Here is a 20,239-nt window from a genome sequence, read left to right as displayed (position 1 = left end):
TACAGTTGATCTAGGTTCACTCCTTGACATTTTCTTTTGTTTCTTGTGTATTGGCATGAGTGATCCATGAGTGCAGAGCCAAAAGTAAACCCGGAACACCAAATATGGCCCTCAAGATCCCTCCAAATAGCATGGTGGAGAAATCTTTCATTTTGGTGAGGATGCATAAAATAAACTCAAACAAAATCAATTGAAATATAGATTGTTGGCCCTATACCTTAATAGATCAGAAACTACCTTTGGACAGGTTTTGTTACTTAGGTGATTCGAATGTATACACAGATGATGTATATGGGGTCAATGCTCTTTTAGGCTGTAGTCATGTGCTTTACTTTTCAAAGCATTGCTTTTATTTCTTTCATAGTGTAGGAATCACAACCCAGACTCAGGCACCTTGCTATCTACTATCCTTTATTGCTTCCTTTTGTTCTGGAAATAAAATCCAAGGCTTCACATATTGTCTAGCTCCTTAAATATATTACCTCCCAACACTGTCTCTTTTCTCTCAGGTTGATGAAGAATATCAAAATCCTCATACTGTGGACCGAGTGCCCATGGGAAAATTGCCTCATATGTGGGGACAGTCTTTGTATATCTTAGGAAATTTGATAGCAGAGGTAAGACTTCTCCACATTTTTGCTTTAGTCATTTATTTAAAAATCATATTTGTGAATAACTTGTTAACTCTTAAGGATATGAGTTTTAACGTTTATGTTCTGCCCTTACTACAGATTTCCCTTAAGTTCCTTAGAGTGAGTAGATGCTTGACAAATTCATAACAAAAATCTTGCCCCTTAGGCAACCATATCTCTCATGATCCCCAAGACTCTTTCCTTTGTATTTACTCTGGGACCAGTCCTTAAATTTTTTCTCTTTGAAAATGCCACTAGTATCTTGATTGGTGGTTATAATAATGCTTACATAATCATTATTGATAATGCATTCGCCAACTTTTACAAGCACCATTATATTTAATTCTTTACTTGAATAACTGATGAAATAAATTTAACTAATGATATCATATATTTTTGTTCTTAAGCATCTCTTTAAATGTGCCTTATATCAAATTCCGTTGAAACAGCTCTTATAACATGCAGTATTTCTTTCTTTAGGTCCAGTTTGAGACATTCTAAGCTTACAAGAAAGTATTCAGAAACATTTTAGTGCTTACTGAGAAATTTATTTTCACATTGGAGCATCATCCAGGCTTGTAGAGGGTCCTGGGTGAAATTTATCTATCCTTTCTGAATAGAGCACTTGGACCTGTGACCACTTATATTTTGTAGCTATTTTTATTTACTGTTTTTGTAGCCATGTTTACTTGATTATCTTTAGTTGATATTCTATTAATGTGATAACAATGAGCAGGATATGCTGCTTAAAATAGTACTTAATATTGTGACTTTTTTAATATAATTATTTTGATCGTAGTGGTTTACATATTGTTGACAATAATATTATGGGTACATATTTACATAAAATCAGGGGGGTTCCCATCACCGATTTGTCCTCCCTACCCCTCCGTGTTTGTCCTACCTCCCATATCCTCCTCCCTCACCCCCGGGGCTGCGAGAATATGTGGTTCCCTCTGTACCTAGCTTACTACTTAGAAGTCTTGGTCTTGGTGCCTCCCTTATTTCCCCCTATAACTGGGAGGAAGGACTACATAGTTCAAGTTATGTGGTTTTAGTTGAAGAAGAGAAAAGTAGTAAACTGGGGTAAAAGTCTAATATGCTGAAAATGGGCGGAATCCTTCTAGAGGCTCTCATCGTCGCTTTGAGAGATGAAGGAGAAAAAGAAGGTGAAACACCCCAACAGTACAAAAAGAAGTGTCAAATATCCAGTGAGCACTCCAGTGATAACTATAGGCACCACAAAAAAAGCCATGGTCTTGAGTTAAAAAACATGGCAGAGCACCTAAAGAAAGAAAAGAAAAGAAGAAAAAAATATAAATCTAAATGGGGACACAACTTCAATAACCACACCAAAACAAAGAAATAGACAAAAAATAGATAGGTAAATAATTAATAATAATAATAATAATAATAAATGAAAAAAATATATAAAAGATAAAAAATGTTTTGTGCTTTTTGCCTTTTTCCCCTCCTGCACTGGCACAGTAAATATTGGGGTCATTCGAAAAGGAATTCACTTGGCCTAAGCGCTATGGGGCTTCTCCATCCTTGGGGTATATTGTCACGGGATTAACTATAGACTCCGTTCAGGTTCATTTACTCTACTGGTGGTGCTTTCGTGGTGTTTGGAAAACTTCTGCTCCATCCTGGGTGATGAGATAAAACCTCTGTATCTAGAGATCTCAGTATCTGCACAGGTCCAGGAGTGGGACTAATGATGAAGTCTTTCTTTGTGGTTCTAGAAGTTCTGTTCCCTTAGTGTCATTTTAATTCATCTTCTGTGGTTGGTGGTCTTGGTCTTTGCACTGATCCTGGGATGGAACCTAGGATAGCATCTTTCATTGTGTTTCCAGAAGCCCCATTTCGTTACAATAGTCTCTGCCGGACCTTTGGAACTGGGGATCATGGTTGTTGTGTGGGTTGTATTTCAAACCCTAGACTAGGGATTTTTTATTGGTCTCAAGATATATTCAGTCCAGTCATGGTTCTAGCAGCCAGTCATCTGTAAATCGCGATCTTGGCTTTTGGACCGACCAAAGGGTGACAAGTCTTCTGATTTTTGCCTTATCGTTAGCTGGTGAGGTAGGATATCCTGTTCTTAGGTCAAATATTTCCCATTTTCTTTGTTGTCAGGTTATCATATTAGAGCTGGCACTTGTTGGTGGCCCAGGGTATTAAGGATGTCCTGGATGGGGTTTGTTTCCTGTAGCTGTTGTGAAGAACTGCGCCATTTCTATGTCTGGGATCCAGGGTTCAAGGCTGGACAAATGGTGTCTAATCACCTGAGGTCTAAGTTGGGTTCATGTGACATATTTTCAAGGTGGGAGATATCCCTGTATTGTAAACAAGTATGAGTTCTTATCTCTAGTAGATAAGAGCTCTTTTTTATGTGTAAGATTTCCCCTTTTTTTAGTGTGCCTTTGCAGGGAGAAATGGTCCTACTTTGTATTGTCGGTGCATTTGGGGGTGGACAGAGAAGAAAACAGAAACAGGTCACACATCCAAACAAGATAAAAATAAAAATAAAAGTATATGTGCTCACATATGAATATGTAAAACAAACATTTAAAAAATGAATTAACAATATAATTAAAGGAACCATGTGATGTCTGATACTACCTTAGTTTCGGGGAAAAGCAGGTAAAGAGGTGGTGCAATACCGGTCTTATGCTTATGTTGGAAGTATAGGTTTCCCCATAGTCTTTTGGGATTTTCTTGTGGTGTGTGGGTTCCCAGGCACCTTTCCTTCACTCCCACTGATCTTCTTGAGATTGGCAAAGGATTTGCAGCAGGGAGGTCTTGTAAGAGTTCTTGCATTGGGGATACTTTTGGAGCTAAGTCCGGTTTCAAGTAATAGTCCACTGTAGGGGTTTTGGTAGGGAGGGCCGTGCAGCATGAGTCTGCTGGGGAGTTGGTTGCCTTTTCTTGCGGGGGGCGAGGAGTGGATTTGACTGGGTGTCCCTCCACTTGGGTGCTGGGTACTGGTTCGTTGGGGTAGGAGGTCAGTCTTGATGCCTAATGGATTAAGAACTAAGCGTGAAGAGTTTTAATACGGTGGGAGGTCTGGATGGGATTGAGGGGTGAAGAGATTGTTGGATTTCCAAAGCGGGGAAGGGGAAAGTGTATGGAAGGGGTAGGGAAGAAGAAGAAGAAAAGAGAAAATACATTAGAAAGAAAGAGAGAAGAGGAAAGAAAAAAAAGAAAAAGAAAAAAGAAAGTAGTGAGAAGAGAGGAGAAAATAGCAAGGGAATGCTAGTTTGCTTGAATGTGTTCGATGAGTAGGGCCTGTAGTATAAGTCTGTACATCGCAGTTGCTGCTTCGGTGGTCTGACTGGTCACATGCTTCAAATCCTAAAAGAAGGTATAACCTAGAGATAGTGTATGTTAAAGAGCTTTCTCGAGACATTCTCGTAGTGCAAGCTGGGTATGGTATCTTGTGTGACTGAGCCCCGAGATGCCATCTTAGTTTGTCCACCCTTTGTATCCAAGAATACCTGTGGACAGAAAAGCTGAGAGGTTATTTTAAATATAGTAAGATTAAGGCATTAAAACATAGTGTTATGGGATGATTCCTTTGGAGTCAGTGATTTCCCATGGTATACTTTACCTGTGGTCCTGTATAAGATCCCTAAGGGATTATTATGGGCCTTTGTAGTAGAAGGCTGATTACTTACCTGTTCTCTCTATTCTGCTGTTTCTACTGTTGCTGTTTTCTTTGTGGTATAATGTGTAGTGAAGAGTTTGTGTTGTTCCTCTTTTATGTATTTTGGGCACTGCTCCTGAGTATATGTTGAGTATTACTGTGTTTGGAGTTTCTACCCTGTTATACCCTGTTATTTGATTGTTGAGTATTAGTTGTATATAAGGTGTATGTTCTAGGTGCTTCAGAATAGTGCTTTTATTCTGTGTTTATCTTTTGTCTTCTGACTTACTTCGTTTGAAATAATATGTTCTAGGTCCATCCATGTTGCTGCAAAGTCTGTGATTGTATCATTTCTGACTGCCATGTAGTATTCCATTGTGTATAAATACCACATCTTAATGATCCATTCATCTGTTGTTGGACATCTAGGTTGATTCCAAGACTTGGCTATTATATTTAGTGCTGCGATAAATAGTGGGGTGCACACGTATTTTGGAATGAATGTCCTTCCATCTTGGGGGTATATACCTAGAAGAGCAATTGCTGTGTCAGATGGCAGCTCAATTCTGAGTTCTTTGAGCACTCTCCATAGGTTTTGGACTAGGGGGCATTCCCACCCGCAGGGGATGAGAGTGCCTTTCATACCGCATCCCCACCAACAGAGGTTGTTCCCATTATTTTTGATGTGAGCCATCCTCACTGGTGTAAGGTGGTATCTCATTGTTGTCTTGATTTGGATCTCCCTGATGATGACTGAAGGTAAGCATGTTTTCATGTGTTTGTTGGCCATCCTTCTGTCTTCCTCCAAGAAGTGTCTATTCATTTCATCTCCCCATTTTTATGGCTTTGTTTGGTTTTGGGGGGCTCAGTTTGCTGAGTACTTTGTATGTTCTAGATATCAGCCCTTTATCTGATATGTCGACTGAAGAAGATTTTTTCCCATTCTGTTAACTGTCTTCTTGTGTTAAGTAAGGTTTCTTTTGCCATGCAGAAGCTTTTTAGTTTGATGTAGTCCCATTTGTTTATGTTTGACGTTAAAGTTCTTGCCATTGGTGCTCCATCTTCGAAGAACTTTTTTGATATATAGGTCTTCGAGTGTTCTGCCTATTTTGTTCTCTATGAACTTTATAGATTCTGGTCTGATTTCAAGGTCTTTGATCCATTTTGAGTTGATTTTTGTATAAGGAATGAGGTATGGGTGAATTTCACTTTCGTACATGTGGTTTTCCAGTTGTACCAACACCATTTGTTGAAGAGACTTTCTTTGTTCCATTTCAAGTTCTTGCCTCTTTTATCAAATATTAGTTGGCTGTATATTTGGGGGTTTATGTCTGGGAATTGTGTCCTGACCCACTGGTCTGAGGTCCTGTCTCTGTTCCAGTAACATGCTGCTTTGATCACTATGGCTTTATAGTATAGTTTCAAGTTAGGTAATGAGATGGCACCCAGCTTCTTGTTTTTTAGTATGTGTTTGGCTATCCTGAGTCTTTTGTGGTTCCAGATGAATTTTGTGATTGATTGTTCTAATTTTTTTAAAGAACGATGTCTGAATTTGGATAGGGATTGCATTAAATCTATATAGTAGTTTGGGTAGGATAGTCATTTTGACTATGTTAATTCTACCTATCCATGAGCATGGGATGTTCTTCCATTTCTTTAGATCCTCTTCAATTTCTTTCTGAAGTGTTTTGAAGTTTCCATGGTATAGGTCTTTCACTTCCCTTGTAAGGCTGATTCCTAGGTACGTGATGTTTTTTTGATACTATTTTAAATGGAATTGTGTTTTTAATCTCTCTCTCCTCGACTTCGTTGTTTGTGTATAGAATCGCTACTGTCTTTTGTGTATTGACTTCATATCCAGCCACTTTGCTGTATTTGTTAATTGTTTCGAGGAGTTTTACTGTGGACTCTTTGGGGTTTTCAATGTATATCATCATATCGTCTGCAAATAGAGATAGTTTGAGTTCCTCTTTCCCAATTTGGATTCCTTTGATTCCCTTCTCTTATCGTATTGCTATTGCTAGGACTTCTAAGGTTATATTGAATAAGAGTGGAGAGAGTGGACAGCCTTGCCTAGTTCCTGACCTTAGTGGGAATGCTTCTAGCTTCTCGCCATTATGTATAATGTTGGCTGTAGGCTTTTCATAGATAGCTATAACTATCTTGAGGTATGTTCCTTCTAATCCTATTTTGCTGAGTGTCTTTAACATGAAAGGGTGTTGGATTTTGTCAAACACTTTCTCTGCATCGATTGATATGAACATGTGATTTTTGTCTTTCTTGTTGATGTGATGTATAATGTTGATTGATTTGCATATGTTGAACCAACATTGCATTCCTGGTATAAAACCCACTTGTTCATAATGTATGATCTTTTTGATGAAGTGCTGGATTCGGTTTGCTAAGATTTTGTTGAGTATCTTTGCATCAAAGTTCATTAGTGAGATTGGTCTGTAGTTTTCTTTCTTGGTGGTGTCTTTGCCATCTTTGGGAATGAGTGCAATATTAGCCTCATAAAAGGATTTGGGGAGGATTCCTGTTTTTTATATGGTTTGGAAGAGTCTATGGAAAAGTGGTAGTAGGTCATCTCGAAATGTTTGCTAGAATTCACCTGCAAATCCACCTGGCCTTTAGGGAGTTTCTTAATTATGTCTTCAATTTCCTCTGAGGTTATTGTTCTGTTTAGGCTTTCTAGTTCTTCCTTTTCCAGTCTCGGAAGATGGTATTTTTCCAGGAATATGTCGATTTCTACTGGGTAGCCTAACTGAGTATATAGTTGTTCATAATATGATCTCATGATATGTTGTATTTCTTGGTGTTCTGTTGTAATCTCTCCCTTTTCATTTGTGATCCTACTGATTTGGGTGTTTTCCCTCTTTTATTGGTGAGTTTTGCCAGTGGTTTTTCTAACTTGTTTATTTTTTTGAAAAACCCACTCCTGGTCTCATTGATTTTTTGTATTGTTTTCTTAGTTTCTATGTTGTTTATTTCTGCTCTGGCTTGTATTATTTCTTGCCTTCTGGTTGTGGTTGAATTTCTATGCTGCTGTTGTTCCAATTCCTTGAGGTGATCATTTAAACTGTTGATTTTGTTACTTTCCTGTTTTTTGACATAGGCCTGTATTGCTATGAGTTTCCCCCTAATTACTGCTTTTGCTGTGTCCCACAAATTTTGACAAGTTGTCTCTTCATTATCATTTTTCTCAAGGAATCTTTTTATTTGTTCCTTGAGTTGTTCTTTGATCCAGCTGTTGTTGAGCAGCATGTTGTTTAATCTCCAGGTATTAGTTTTCTCCATTGTTTCTTCTTGAAGTCAATTTTGACCTCTATTGCATAATAATCTGATAGGGTACTTCTAATGATCCTTACATTTGTGGTCTTATATAGGTTGGCTTTGTATCCTAAGACATGGTCTATTCTGGAGAAGGTTCCATGTGAGCTTGAGAAGAACGTGTATTCTGCTTTCTGGGGATGGAGGGCTCTATATAAGTCTATTAGCCCTAGATCTTCTAATTTTTCATTTAGGGCTCTTATTTTTTTGCTATTTTTCTGTTTGGTGGAGTATTGAGTTCCACTACTATTATCACATTTCCCTTCATGTGTTTCTCCAGGTTTGCAAGCACTTGCCTCACATATTTTGCTGGCTCTACATTAGGTGCTTAGATATTGACCAGGGTTAGTACTTCTTGATCTAATGTTCCCCTGATCAGTAGATAGTGACCCTCTTTGTCTCTGGTCACTTTCTGGATATTGAATGCAATTTGGTCTGATATAAGAATGGCTGTCCTTGCTCTTTTTTGTTTTCCATTGGCCTGAATAATTACTTTCCATCCTTTTATTCTAAGCCAGTGCTTATCCTGTAGTTGTAGGTGTGTTTCTTGCAGACAGCAGAAATCCGGTTTATTTTTCCTAATCCAGTTCTCTACTATGTATCTTTTAATTGGAGAATTTAGTTCATTATCATTTAGGGAGATTATTGAGAGAGAGGACTGTTGTGCAGTTTTGTTGTGTGGAGTGGTTGTTGTTGCAATCGGGGGTTTGGATTTTGTAATTCATCTCTGAGTAGGTCGTTTAGGATCGGCTTTGTTTGCACAAATAGTTCAAGTTCGTTCTTGTTTGAGAATGTTTTTAGTCTGCCCTTCCATATGAATGATAGTTTTGCTGGGTATTGGACCCTAGGTTTAAAATTTCTTTCATTCAGTCGTTTAAATATGTCATTCCACTGTCTTCTTGCTTGAATTATTTCAAATGGGAGATCTGGTTTGATTCTTATGTCCCTTCCTTTGTACTTGAGGTTTTTTCTCCTTTATTGCTTTAAAGAGTTCCTCTTTCTCTTTGTTTTTTGCCATTTGGATTACTATATGTCTTGGTGTTGGTTTATTAGAGTCTATTTTATTAGGGACTCTCTTCACTTCCTGGATTTGCCCTGAAGTTTCTTTCCAGAGGGTGGGAAAGTTCTCTGCTATTATTTCCCTGACTACTCTTTCTTCCCCTTTCACTATTTCCTCCCCTTCTGGTACACCCACAATTCTTAGATTGTTTCTTTTGTCCTTGATCATTAGATATGGGATTTTTCCTTCCAGTGCTTTCCCTTTTATTTCTTTGTTGGCTTCTTGATCATTTTTTGTTTGCAGTTTTCCTTCGAGTTCCTCAATGTGCTTCTCCAACTCTGTGTTTCTGCTTGTAAGGCTTGTTACTTTGTCTTTTAATTCCTTCACTTTTTTTGTATGGAATCTCTCATGTTCTTTAAGATTTCTTCTTTAATTTGGCTTATTTGTTCATCCATAGATTTCTTATACTCAGTAGCTAGCGTTTCTTTCATTTCTTTTATCAATTCTTCTATTTTCTTCCTCATGGCTGCTTTTAGGTCTTCTTCCTATGGATCTGTGCATTTTGGTGAATTTGGAAACTTGCTAGGGTTTGTCTCCTTATCTCCAAATATTAGGGTTTTTCTTGATTTACCCATCTTTTTTTGTATTTATTGGTGTGCTTTGGAGTGCTGTTCCTTCTAAATTCAGCCTGCTTTGGTCCCCTGAGGCGTGGAGATGGGTCCCCTCCCTGAAGGTGATTCTAGAGGCGGCTGTTGGGTGAGCTCGCTGAGGTTTGGCTCCTCCTGTGCTCTTTATGTGGCCTGATCTATTGCTTTTCCATTTTGTTGTCCGCTAGTGCATGTCCTCCTCTGGCAACAATGGTGGAGGGCGTTGTTGAGCCTAGCTCTTTCTCCCCCCCTTTGCTACCTGGAGGTCAGCCTTCCTTCAGTGGGTCTTGTCAATTTCCTTCTCCTTATTCTTGTCAGTTAGTGCAGTTTCGCTCCTGGCCACAATGGTTGCTGGCACTGTTGAGCCTAGCTCTTTATACTCCCTTATCTCTTTGGAAGTCAATGGAGCTCCGCCTCTTCGAACCTGAGCAGAAGAAACTCCCTCAGCCAAACCCTGTTGGCTGCTGCCCTCAGCCCTTTGGGAGTCCCAGGTCCGCTCTGGGGCTCAGGGGGGTGGGCTGCTCTAGGTCTCCCAAAGGTCCAGGTGGCTGGCCCAATCTCACCTAGTCTATTGGTCCTAGCCTGTCCCAGCGGTGAAGAATGGGTCAGGTGCAGGATTCTCCTCACCCTTCCTACCTTCCACTCAGGCTTAAGGTCCCTGGGGAGGGTTGCTTGGGTTGCCGGGGTAGCCGCAGGTCTGGGCGCCCATGTGGGGGGAAGCAATATTGTGACTTTTTAAAATTAATTAATTATTTTGCTTTTACTTCCCATTCTCCTTATCCAGTCTCTCTGTGAGAATGCTTTCATATTTTTCTATTTTCATTTCTTTCTTTTATTTTCTTTCAATTATTTCACTTTCATTATCTTCTTTTTAATAATTTCTTTTTAAACACTATGGTTACAGAACTGTTGGTAGATGGGTTTTAGTCATAGAATGTACACAATCCTTCACCAGTGCAACTTTCCTACCATGAATGTCTTATTTCACTTCTCCAACCCACTTGCTGCCTGTCTTTGGGACAGGCATTCTGCTCCTTACTCTCACTATTATTATTATTATGGTAGTTGTCAGTGCATCTAGTGCTCTGACTGCACTCACTGATCTTTGTGGTAAACTTTGTATCATGGGCTTGTCACCTGTCCCTCAACTCTAATGTCTATAATATTATTTCCATACAATCTTTTATTTTTCTTTATACCACAGATAGTGATACTATTCTATGTCGATCCCTCTCCCTATGTCTCATTCTTCTCAGCATAATAATCTCCATGTTCTTTTATATATAGGAAAATTTTATGACTTAATATATCCTAAAGGCTGCATTCACACCAGCAGTGAGAGTTCCTTTCTCCCCACATCTGTGCCAGCACAAATGTTCTTCTTCGTAGTGATGTGTGACAGTTTCTGTTGTGAGATGATGTCTTATTATTGTTTTGATTTTCATCACCCTGATGAGTAGTGATGTGGAGAATTTTTTTATATCTTTATTTAAACACCTTGATTATAAATATGATAATAAGTAGGTTTCAGTCATGTAAAGAACACCCCTCTTCACCAGTAGTGCAACATTCTCCCCCCTGTTTGTTCTGACTATTCAGGTGTGTTTCTTGAAGGCAGCAGAACGTTGGATTCAGCTTTTTGATCCATTTTGTCTCTTAACTGGTGCATTTAGTCCACTGATAGTGAGGGATATGATTGTCATGGGATTTAATGTCATCTTTGTGTATAAGTTTGGCGTGTCTGTTGGTCTGTCTTTTCTTAAAGTAGACCTTTCAGTTTTTCCTTTAAGGTTGGTTTAGCATCTGTAAAGTTTCTGAGCTGTTGCTTATCCGTGAAGTTATGTATCCTTCCTCCAAACCTGAACGCGAGTTGGGCTGGGTGCAGTATTATAGGTGAAGCCTCCATTTCATTCAGTCTTGTCACAATATCACACCGCTGTCTTCTGGCCTTGAGAGTTTCTTGTGACATGTCTGCTGTGAATCTTATGGATGCTCCTTTGAATGTAATTTACCTTTTTGATCTTGCTGCTTTCAGTATTCTATCTTTATTTGTAGGATTCATCATTGTGACTAGGATGTGTCTTGGGGTGTTTTTCTTTGGGTCTCTTTTAGCTGGTACTCTTTGGGCATGCAGGATTTGATAGCATGCAGTCTTTAGCTCTGGAAGTTTCTCTGTGATGATGTCTTTGACTTTTGAGTCTTCCTGGGGATCCCCTTCCTGGGCCTCTGGGACTTCAATGATTCTTATGTTGTTTCTGTTGACTTTATCAAAGACTTCTATTTTCATCTATTCACATTCTTTGAGTACTTTTTTCCATTGTATGATCATTTGCCTTAAGTTCTTTTACAAGCTCTTCTGCTGTATGAAGTTGTTCTGCATTTGATCTTCCAGTTCACTGATTCTGTCCTCGGCTGCTGTTACCCTGCTGAAGAGGCTTTCTATTGAGTTTTTTAGTTGAGCTACTGTGTTTTTCAGAACTGTTATTTCAGTTTGGAGTTTTCTGATTTCTGTATTTGTGTTCTGTTCAGTTAGAGCTATATTTTATTTCCATGAGGATCCTCCATATTTCTATTTTAAACTCTTTATCTGAGAGGTTAAGCAGATGGTTGGTATTGTTTTTGGTTTTTGGGCCATCACAGCTATCATCTTCATTCTCTGTGCATGGTGTTTGCCTGTGAGATTTCCCCACTGTCACTCTTGTAGAGTGATTTTTTTCTGCCTGTTATGGTTGGGTTCATTTGTTAGAAAGAGCACACAGCTGTGAAGTGAAGCAGAGCAGCTGGGCTCTTCTGGAGCCTCTAGGAAAGCGATTTTGCTGGAACCTTCTCGGCCCACTCAGGAGAGATTCAGGAGACAGAACAGTAGACAAACACGCACAGATGACATGCAAAGTCTCTTCCAATTGGTAATCACACAGCAGGGGCATATTCCTACTGCCTGCTGTCAAAGACAGAGGGTCTGCCTTTCTGCAAGTTACCACTCATAGCCAGTTTTCACTCAGGGACTCAGTTTTTCTTGGCTTTCAGCCTGATCAATTCTAGGAGAGCAATTTTGTTGGGCCCTTCTCGGCCCCTTAGGAGAGGTTCAGGAGACAGAACAGTAAAGAAACAGGCACAGGTGACATGCACAGTCTCTCCAAATGGTAATCACCCACCCAGCCTTTTCAATGGAGTAGTTTGCTTGAACAGTTTTTCTCTGTTAGACTTTGAGTCTAACATTTAGACTTTAAGTCTATATTTGCTCTGAATATTTAGTTATGTTTCTTGTAGGCAGCATAAGGTTGCATTAAAATTTTAGATCCAATTTTCCCTCTGTTTCTACTTTTTTAATATAAATCTTTATTTACACACCATAATTACAAGCATGTTCGTATTTGGGTTTCAGTCATAAACATAAAACCCCCATTCACCAGTGCAACATCCCTTTGTTTCTCTTAACTGGTGTATTTACCATAGGCCATTGGCATTGAGAGAGATGTTGTCATAGGATTTAGTGTCATCTTTTTATAGGAGTTTGGTGTGTTTGTCAAATCCACCTTGTCTTAGACTATTCACTTCTTTTAAGGCTTATTTTGCCTGTATGTTTCTGATATGTTGTTTATCAGTGAAGCTGTGTATTCTTCCTTCAAACCTGACTGTAAGTCTGTCTGGGTGAAGTATTACTTGTGAAGCTTTCATTTCTTTGAGTTTTGTCATTACATCATTGAATTTTCTCACTATATATTACTATTGCCTTTGGGCCTGGATGGTTGCTTGTGACAAATCTGCTGTAAATCTTAAGGATGCTCCGTTGCATGTATTTACCCTTTTTGATCATGCTACTTTCAGTATTCTAACCCTAGTGTGGGTGTCATTATTGTGACTAAGATGTGCTTTGGGATATTTATCTTTGAATCTCTTTAATTGGCAGACTTTAGGCTTGCAGGATTTTGTTGTATACACTCTTTAGCTCTGGGAGTTTCTCTCAAATGATGTCCTTGGTTTTGTTTTGTTTGTTTTTTAATTGAGATTTTCTGCCTGGGCCTCTGTAGTCCAAAGTTTCTTATGTTGTTTCTGTTTACTTTATTCCAGACTTCTATTTCATCTGTTCACATTCTTTGAAGATTTTTTCATCATCTCATTTTTAAGGCTCTTTTCCAACCTCTTCTGTTATATGGAGTCATTATGCACCTCATCTTCATCCTTGATATTTATATGTAGTTCATTCAATTTATTTCATAGTTTCTTTGAGTTTTTTGAACCTCCTCCAGATTTTATCTTTACAGTCTTATAAGAGAGGCTATATTGTTGGCCAATACTTGTAGGTCTGCAGAGCTACCACATTCATTCTCTAAGCATGGGAGTGTTCTTTGTTTTTTTTTTTCCATTGTGCCCTTTTCAGTGTAGTGTTGGGTTCATTTATAAGTTATGAGTTAGGCCAGGGAGTGGAGCAGAGCAGCCACTCTCTTTCTGTTGTGCAGGTCTTGCTGGGTCTCTTCTGAGCCAAGATATGGGTGCCATTTGCTGCTCCTTTTGGGACTATGGGGTGGATCACCACGCTTCTCTGCATGTCTTCCTGGGCTGCAATATTGGCGATCTTGCTGCAACTTCTGGGGGGCTGGGGAAGCTGACCCACTGTTGCTGAAACCTCTTGCTGGATACCTTCTGGGGCACAGTGGGCACACTTTCTCCCTCATCCAGGGAGCAAATCACCATTATGCTACTGGCACATTTCTTTGGTTCCCTTCTCGGCTGCGGGACATGTACCTTTGCTGCTTCTCCAGGGTGTGGGAACAGATGACCAAACTGCTACTGGTAGTTCTTGCTGGGTCCCTTCTGAGCTGCAGGGAAGGCACCATTTCTTCCCTTTTCAGAGGGTAGGGGCAACTCATCATGCTGCTGCTGGTGGTGCCTCTCGGTGATGTTCCTTCTGGACCACCTGAATTATATTTTTAAATACAACCTTGGCGAGTTTTTTTGTGGGGCATGGGCCAACCCAGAATCACTTTGGTTACTCCTGGCTCTGTCTTTTTAAATAGCTGCTGTCAGGCTTGGGAACCATCCGGGATGTCAGGAATCGACCCCAGGTCCATCCTAGGTCAGCCTCATGCAAAGCAAACACCTTACCACTCTTCTGTCACTTTGGCCCCAATTTCAGCACATTTCTTAAAGAGAAGAAATTCAAGCAGAATGCTAACTTCTCAGTTTAGCAGGCACATTATTGTGAAAGTGTTAATAAATTATTTAAAATAAACACTTATCTGATAGATAAATTGTAGGTATAATTAGAAATCTTTCATTTATATATTTACCCCATCTATTTTCAAAAAATTCTGAGACAGTTAACTAGTGTGACATAAAATTAACACAGACATAAATTTAGGAAAGTCATAAATTTTCAAACAATGAAGATACTTGTTTTTATACCTGCATTTCATACCTTATGATCCTGCTGTGATTAAAAATTAAATTATATATATCAAAAAATCTTCTTTTTATGCCTTTTCTTTAGGGTTTTTTAGCTCCTGGAGAAATTGATCCCCTGAATCGTAGGTTTTCTACTGTACCTAAGCCAGATGTTGTGGTTCAAGGTATGTATTCTTAATTTATATCATACTTAGCATAATGCTGTCTAGATTCATCTATGTAGTTGGAAATATAGAATTCTATCTCTTGTATAGTTAATTTTTATTTTATTGCATATAAACTGTAAGGTGAGGCTAGCTAACAACCCTAAACAAAGGTGTTCACCCAACTTTCTCTTTCTCTACACCTCTTCTTTTGGTATGTAAAAGCTCACTTGGATTACTGGATCTTCCTGCTCCTGTTATTGGGAATTGGTTTGAATAAAGAAAGGGAAGTTCTGGTTTGAGGCTGAAGCAGAAAGGCCATGGATATCATGTTTCCCATTCTTTCCTAATTGCTTGGTATATTATTTCTTGGCTATAGCACAGTGGGTACAGCATTGCATACAGTTTACCCAGATTAAATCCCTGTCAGGGCATATGGTCCCCTGAACCTGCCAGGAGTGATTTGAGTGCAGATTTCAGAGTATCACCATAGTGATGTGAGGTGTGGCCCCAAAATATAGTTCAATAAAATACTATTTGTGAAAATTTTTATATCTCACAACAATGTTATTAAGTCAATTGAGAATTTACTGAGCTGTGTTTTGCAAGTTGAGCCTTCTGTGTTACTATTTTTGTTTCTTGTGCTTAGTTGGCTTTTATGCTACTTTTCTTTCTAATTTACTATTCTCCTACTTGACTGTCAGAATTATAGAATTTGGAGAATCTATAGAACTGGCACAATTTTTTGACCTGTCCTGTGTCCTGGAGAAGCCCCAGAGTTTTTAGCCTGAGGACTAGTGTATCTGTGAGTTTTATGGGCTTGGGGTTTTTTTGAAGATTAGTCTTGAATCTGTGTTGCTGGGCTGTTTATATCGCAGAGGTTGTGGAAGTAGGTGTGGTTGCCAGGCCTTCTGATAGTATGGAGGTTGGGAAAGCTGTCCTCCTCCACTACAAGATGGCCATAGAATTGTCAGTGTACCTGGAAGTTAAATCCTTGGCTCTGTATTCAGGATTTACCACTGCTGGTGTGCAGAGAACAATATGACATGGCAGAGAATGAAATTGGGTTGGCTGTGTACAAGGAAAGTTCCCTACCTGTAGTATCACTCTGGCCCCAACAGTGATTGTTTCCTTTAAAGTACTCTCTGTTACTATCTTACTGTCTTCACCTTTTATTACTCCTATACTAGAAGTTTACCTTTTAATGGAATCTGATATTACTCAAAGATTCTTTATAGTTGTTTTAAATCTTGTTTCTATCTCCTCTTCCATTTGAGTCATATTAATATTAATTTATGATATTCTTTTCTTGGTGATATTGAGTCTACAATTAAAGTTTTCCATATTAGGTTAAATTCATTCAATGACCAGCATCTTTATTTAGAAATATTTGTTTTGCTATTGAAGTGGAGGACTTGGGAAAATCTGATGGTACTTAGGCCTACTGGGCCACACCTGGCATTGATTAGAACCTTCAGGCTCATTCCTAGCATTGCTCAGAGAGAGCCATTTTGTGCCAGGGATTTATTTAATCCAGAGGATCTTTCATGCAGGATATGTGCTCTGCCATTTGAACCACCTCCTCAACACCATTTAGAATTTTATTTTATTTTATTATTTATTATTATAATAAAAAATATTTTTATTTAAGCACCATGGATAGAAACATTAAAATTGTCATTTTAACAGAGACAATCCTATTATATGAATCCATTGAAATATTAGCTTTGCCACACCTAAAAGTATATATAATATTTTTATTAAAGCACCATGGTTACAAACATGTTTGTATTTAGGTTTCAGTTATAATAAAAGAACACCCCTTCACAATGCAGCTTTCCAACCACCAATCCTTCCCATCTCCTTCCTTCCTCATCCCCTGCCTGTATTCGAGACAGACCTTCTATTTCGTCCACTCACTACCATCATCATGATAGTTGTTAGTGTATTTATTTTTCTAACTGCATTCACCACTCCTTACGGTTAGCTTCATATCATGGACTGGTCCTTCCAGCCCACATCTCTATTTCTGGATATTATTACAATACTGTCTATTATTTTTTTAAATGCCACAGATAAGTGAGACTATTCTGTGTTCATCTCCCTCTCACTTACTTTACTCATCGTAATTGTTTTCATGTTCATCCATGTACAGAAAAATTTCATGACTTCATTTTTTTACTGACTGCTGCACAGTATTTCATTGTGTATATATACCATAGTTTCTTTATTTATTCATCTATTGTTGGCATCTGGGTGGTTTCCAGGTTCTGGCTATTGTAAATAGCGCTGCAATGAATATAGGTGTGCAGAAGGCATTTTGTATTGCGTTTTTGTGTTCCTAGGGTATATCCCTAGGAGTGGTATATTTGGATCATGTGGGAGCTCAATTTCCAGTTTACTGAGGAATCTCCATATTGTTTTCCATAAAGGCTGTACTAGACAGCATTCCCACCATCAGTGAATGAGAGTTCCTTACTTTCTACGTCCCCAACAGCACTGATTGTTTTTGTTCTTTGTGATGTGTGCCAGTTTCTGTGGTGTGAGATGGTACCTCATTCTGTTGATTTGCATTTCCCTGATTATTTGTGATATGGAGCATTTTTCATGTTCATTTTGTTAATTTGTATTTCTTCTTTGAAGAAGTGTCTGTTACTTTCTTCTCCCCATATTTTGATGGGTTTTGACTATTTTTCTTGTTAAGTTCTGTCAGTACCTTTTATATCTTAGATATTAGCCCCTTATCTAATGAGTATTGGGTGAATAGTTTCCCTGATTCCTTGGGTGGCCTTGGTATCCTAGTCACTATTTTCTTTGTGGTGCAGAAGTTTTTCAGTTTAATGTAGTCCCATTTGTTTGGACAGTGGTATTTCTTCCTTGAAGATGCCTTTATTCTCAATGTCATGAATTGTTTTACCAATGTGTTCTATATACCTTATGGTTCTGGGTCTGATATCTGATTCAATCCATTTGGATTTGACCTTTGTGCATGGTGTTAGATTTTTGACCACACCCAGTTACGCTCAGGGGTTACTCAAAGATATGTGCTTAGAAATCGTACCTGGCATGGGGACCATATGGAACACCGGAGATCAAACTGTGGTCTGTCCTGGGTCAGCAGCATGAAAGGCTTACTGCTGCACCATCACTTCATGCCCCCAAGTTCACTTTTTTTTGCATGTGGTTGAGCAATTGTTCCAACACCACTTTCTTTGCTCCATCTTGCGTTCCTTGCTCTTTTGTAAAAGGTTAATTGATTGTATGTTGGGGGAACAGTCTCTGAATACTCAAGTCAATCCCATTGATCTGAGTGTCTGTCTTTATTCAATACCATGCTGTTTTAATGACTATTGCTTTGTAGTACAATTTAAAGTTGAGGAAAGTGATGCCTCCCATCTTCTTTTTTCTAAGGATTGTTTAGCTATTTGTGGGTGCTTATTGTTCCAAATGAATTTTTAGTAGTGTTTCATCCATATTTTGAATAATGTCATGGGTATCCTTAGAAGAATTGCATTAAATCTGTAAAATGCTTTGGGGACTATTGCCATTTTAATGCTATTAATCCTCCCAGTAATGAACAGGGTATGTGTCTCCATTTCCTTGTGTCCTCTTTTACTTCTTAAAGCAGTGTTTTGGAGTTGTCTTTGTATATGTTCTTCACCTCTGTAGTTACCTCCATGATATTTGACTTTGTGTGGCACTAATGTGAGTGGACTTGTTTTCTAAATGTCTATTTCTTCTCAGTTATCATTTGTGTATAAGAAGGCCATTAATATTTGTGTTTTAATTTTTACCCTGCCACTTTGCTAAATGACCAAAACATAGAAGTCAAAAATAAATAAATAGATAAATATATAAGAGATTATTTTGTGCTCTTTTTTTCCTACATAGGCACAGTAAATATTGGGGATATTAGAGAGGGAATTCTCTTGGCCTAAGAGATACAGGATTTCTCCACCCTTGAAGTATACTGTCATGGGATGAACTATAGACTCCTTGCATGTTCATTTTCTCTCCCCTTTTTTCTTCTCCCCATATTTTGATGGGTTTTGACAATTTTTCTTTTTTTTTTTTTTTTTTTTTTTTTTTTTTTTTTTTTTTTAAATTTTTATTTTTAATTATGAGAACAAGGGTGCAAAGTAAGAGGACAAGGTAAAGTTACAGTGGAAGGACAATCACCCATAACATAATTCTCAGAAGTCCCCTTGCTGATATATTAACTTTGAAATTTCAGCCAAAGAACATTAAGATAAATAACACAGAATCCATGTACAATTACTTTGTCCCTCAAGTCCCCAGATTGTAATACATTATAATATTTCTTAACAGTACACAAGGCAATCTAAAGCCATAAAACTTACGTAACTCCTTAAACATTACAGGCATAGTATTTTCTTACATTTCCATATACATGCATATTAGCTTAAGTTAACCTCAAATTTTAAGTGAGTTCTTTTTAAGGATTAGAGTTAAAGGAGCACAGTAAGAATGGTGTTAGAGTGGCAATTGTTGTTTGCATAGGCTCACCAAAATATGAGGAACATGGAAAGAAATAACCTTGGCCTAAGTACAAAGAGACCAGACCCCTGAAGTTTCCTGGCACAAGACCAAGTCTAGGCTCCAAGCAAGCTAGATCGTCCAATCCAATACATTGTCTGTAGTGCCAACACACTTTTATTTTTCACACAGTCTCTGTTGTTGGTATCATGTTTCTGTATTAAAGATCCTGGAATCTGCATATCTTACATTGAAGTCAGGACGTGGAGCATCCTCTCCTTTCATCTCACAATCAAAGGGCAATGCAGGGAGCCCTGTCCTGTAAGCCGGTCGTTGTTGTTGTTAAGTCTTCTCAGTGTTAAGGGAAGTCTCTTTTGAGCAGGTCGAAGTCTGAGCAGTGTAGGTCTTCCATGGTAGAGGATTGCTTCCAAGTGATGTTATAGACCAGCCTGGATGTTTCGTGGATGGCTTTCCTGGTTCAGGGGAGAATGGAATATGCCCTTTCTTCTGACGTCTGTGCCAGGTCGTTATGTCAATGTTCAGGGTGTAAGGTCCCTTTGCACTACAAGGTTTGTGTGTTCTAATCTCTATTAGATAGGATCTTATTTGTATTTATACTATTTTCCCATTTTAATGTGCCTATGCAAATAAGAAGCAATGCCACATGGTGTTATTGGCGCGTATGGGGGCCATAAGAACAATTACAATGATTCCATTGACATGATTCAATCATAAGCATTAAACTGGGGGACTCTTCCACCAAAATTCCTTGTTAAACAGCTCAAAAAGAGAACATAAAAAGTGGTTAGAATCATCACTATATAAGACAACATTTAGTAAGAATTATAGCTGTCAGAGAAAAAACACAAAATATTCTAAAGAAATACGTGTCCATTTTATGTATCTTGAAACAGTTTGGGGTTGTCATACACAATGCA

At 38.5% G+C, this 20,239-nt stretch overlaps 1 protein-coding gene across 1 annotated transcript in view; it reads left to right on the top strand.

The window, feature by feature from the left end:
* The window catches only part of PHKA1 (phosphorylase kinase regulatory subunit alpha 1), a 210,960-nt gene that overhangs the window by 75,097 nt on the left and 115,624 nt on the right, over window positions 1-20,239 (top strand). Inside the window, exons 12-13 of the mRNA XM_049767159.1 lie at window positions 510-617; window positions 14,747-14,825. Of these exons, the coding sequence (XP_049623116.1) occupies window positions 510-617; window positions 14,747-14,825 (187 nt within the window). The remainder of the gene's footprint in view (window positions 1-509; window positions 618-14,746; window positions 14,826-20,239) is intronic.

The sequence above is a fragment of the Suncus etruscus genome, chromosome X, assembly GCF_024139225.1.
Source record: "Suncus etruscus isolate mSunEtr1 chromosome X, mSunEtr1.pri.cur, whole genome shotgun sequence".
Lineage (NCBI taxonomy): Eukaryota > Metazoa > Chordata > Mammalia > Eulipotyphla > Soricidae > Suncus > Suncus etruscus.
Note: the sequence above shows the minus strand (reverse complement) of the source record. Positions and strands in the feature narration are given on the sequence as shown.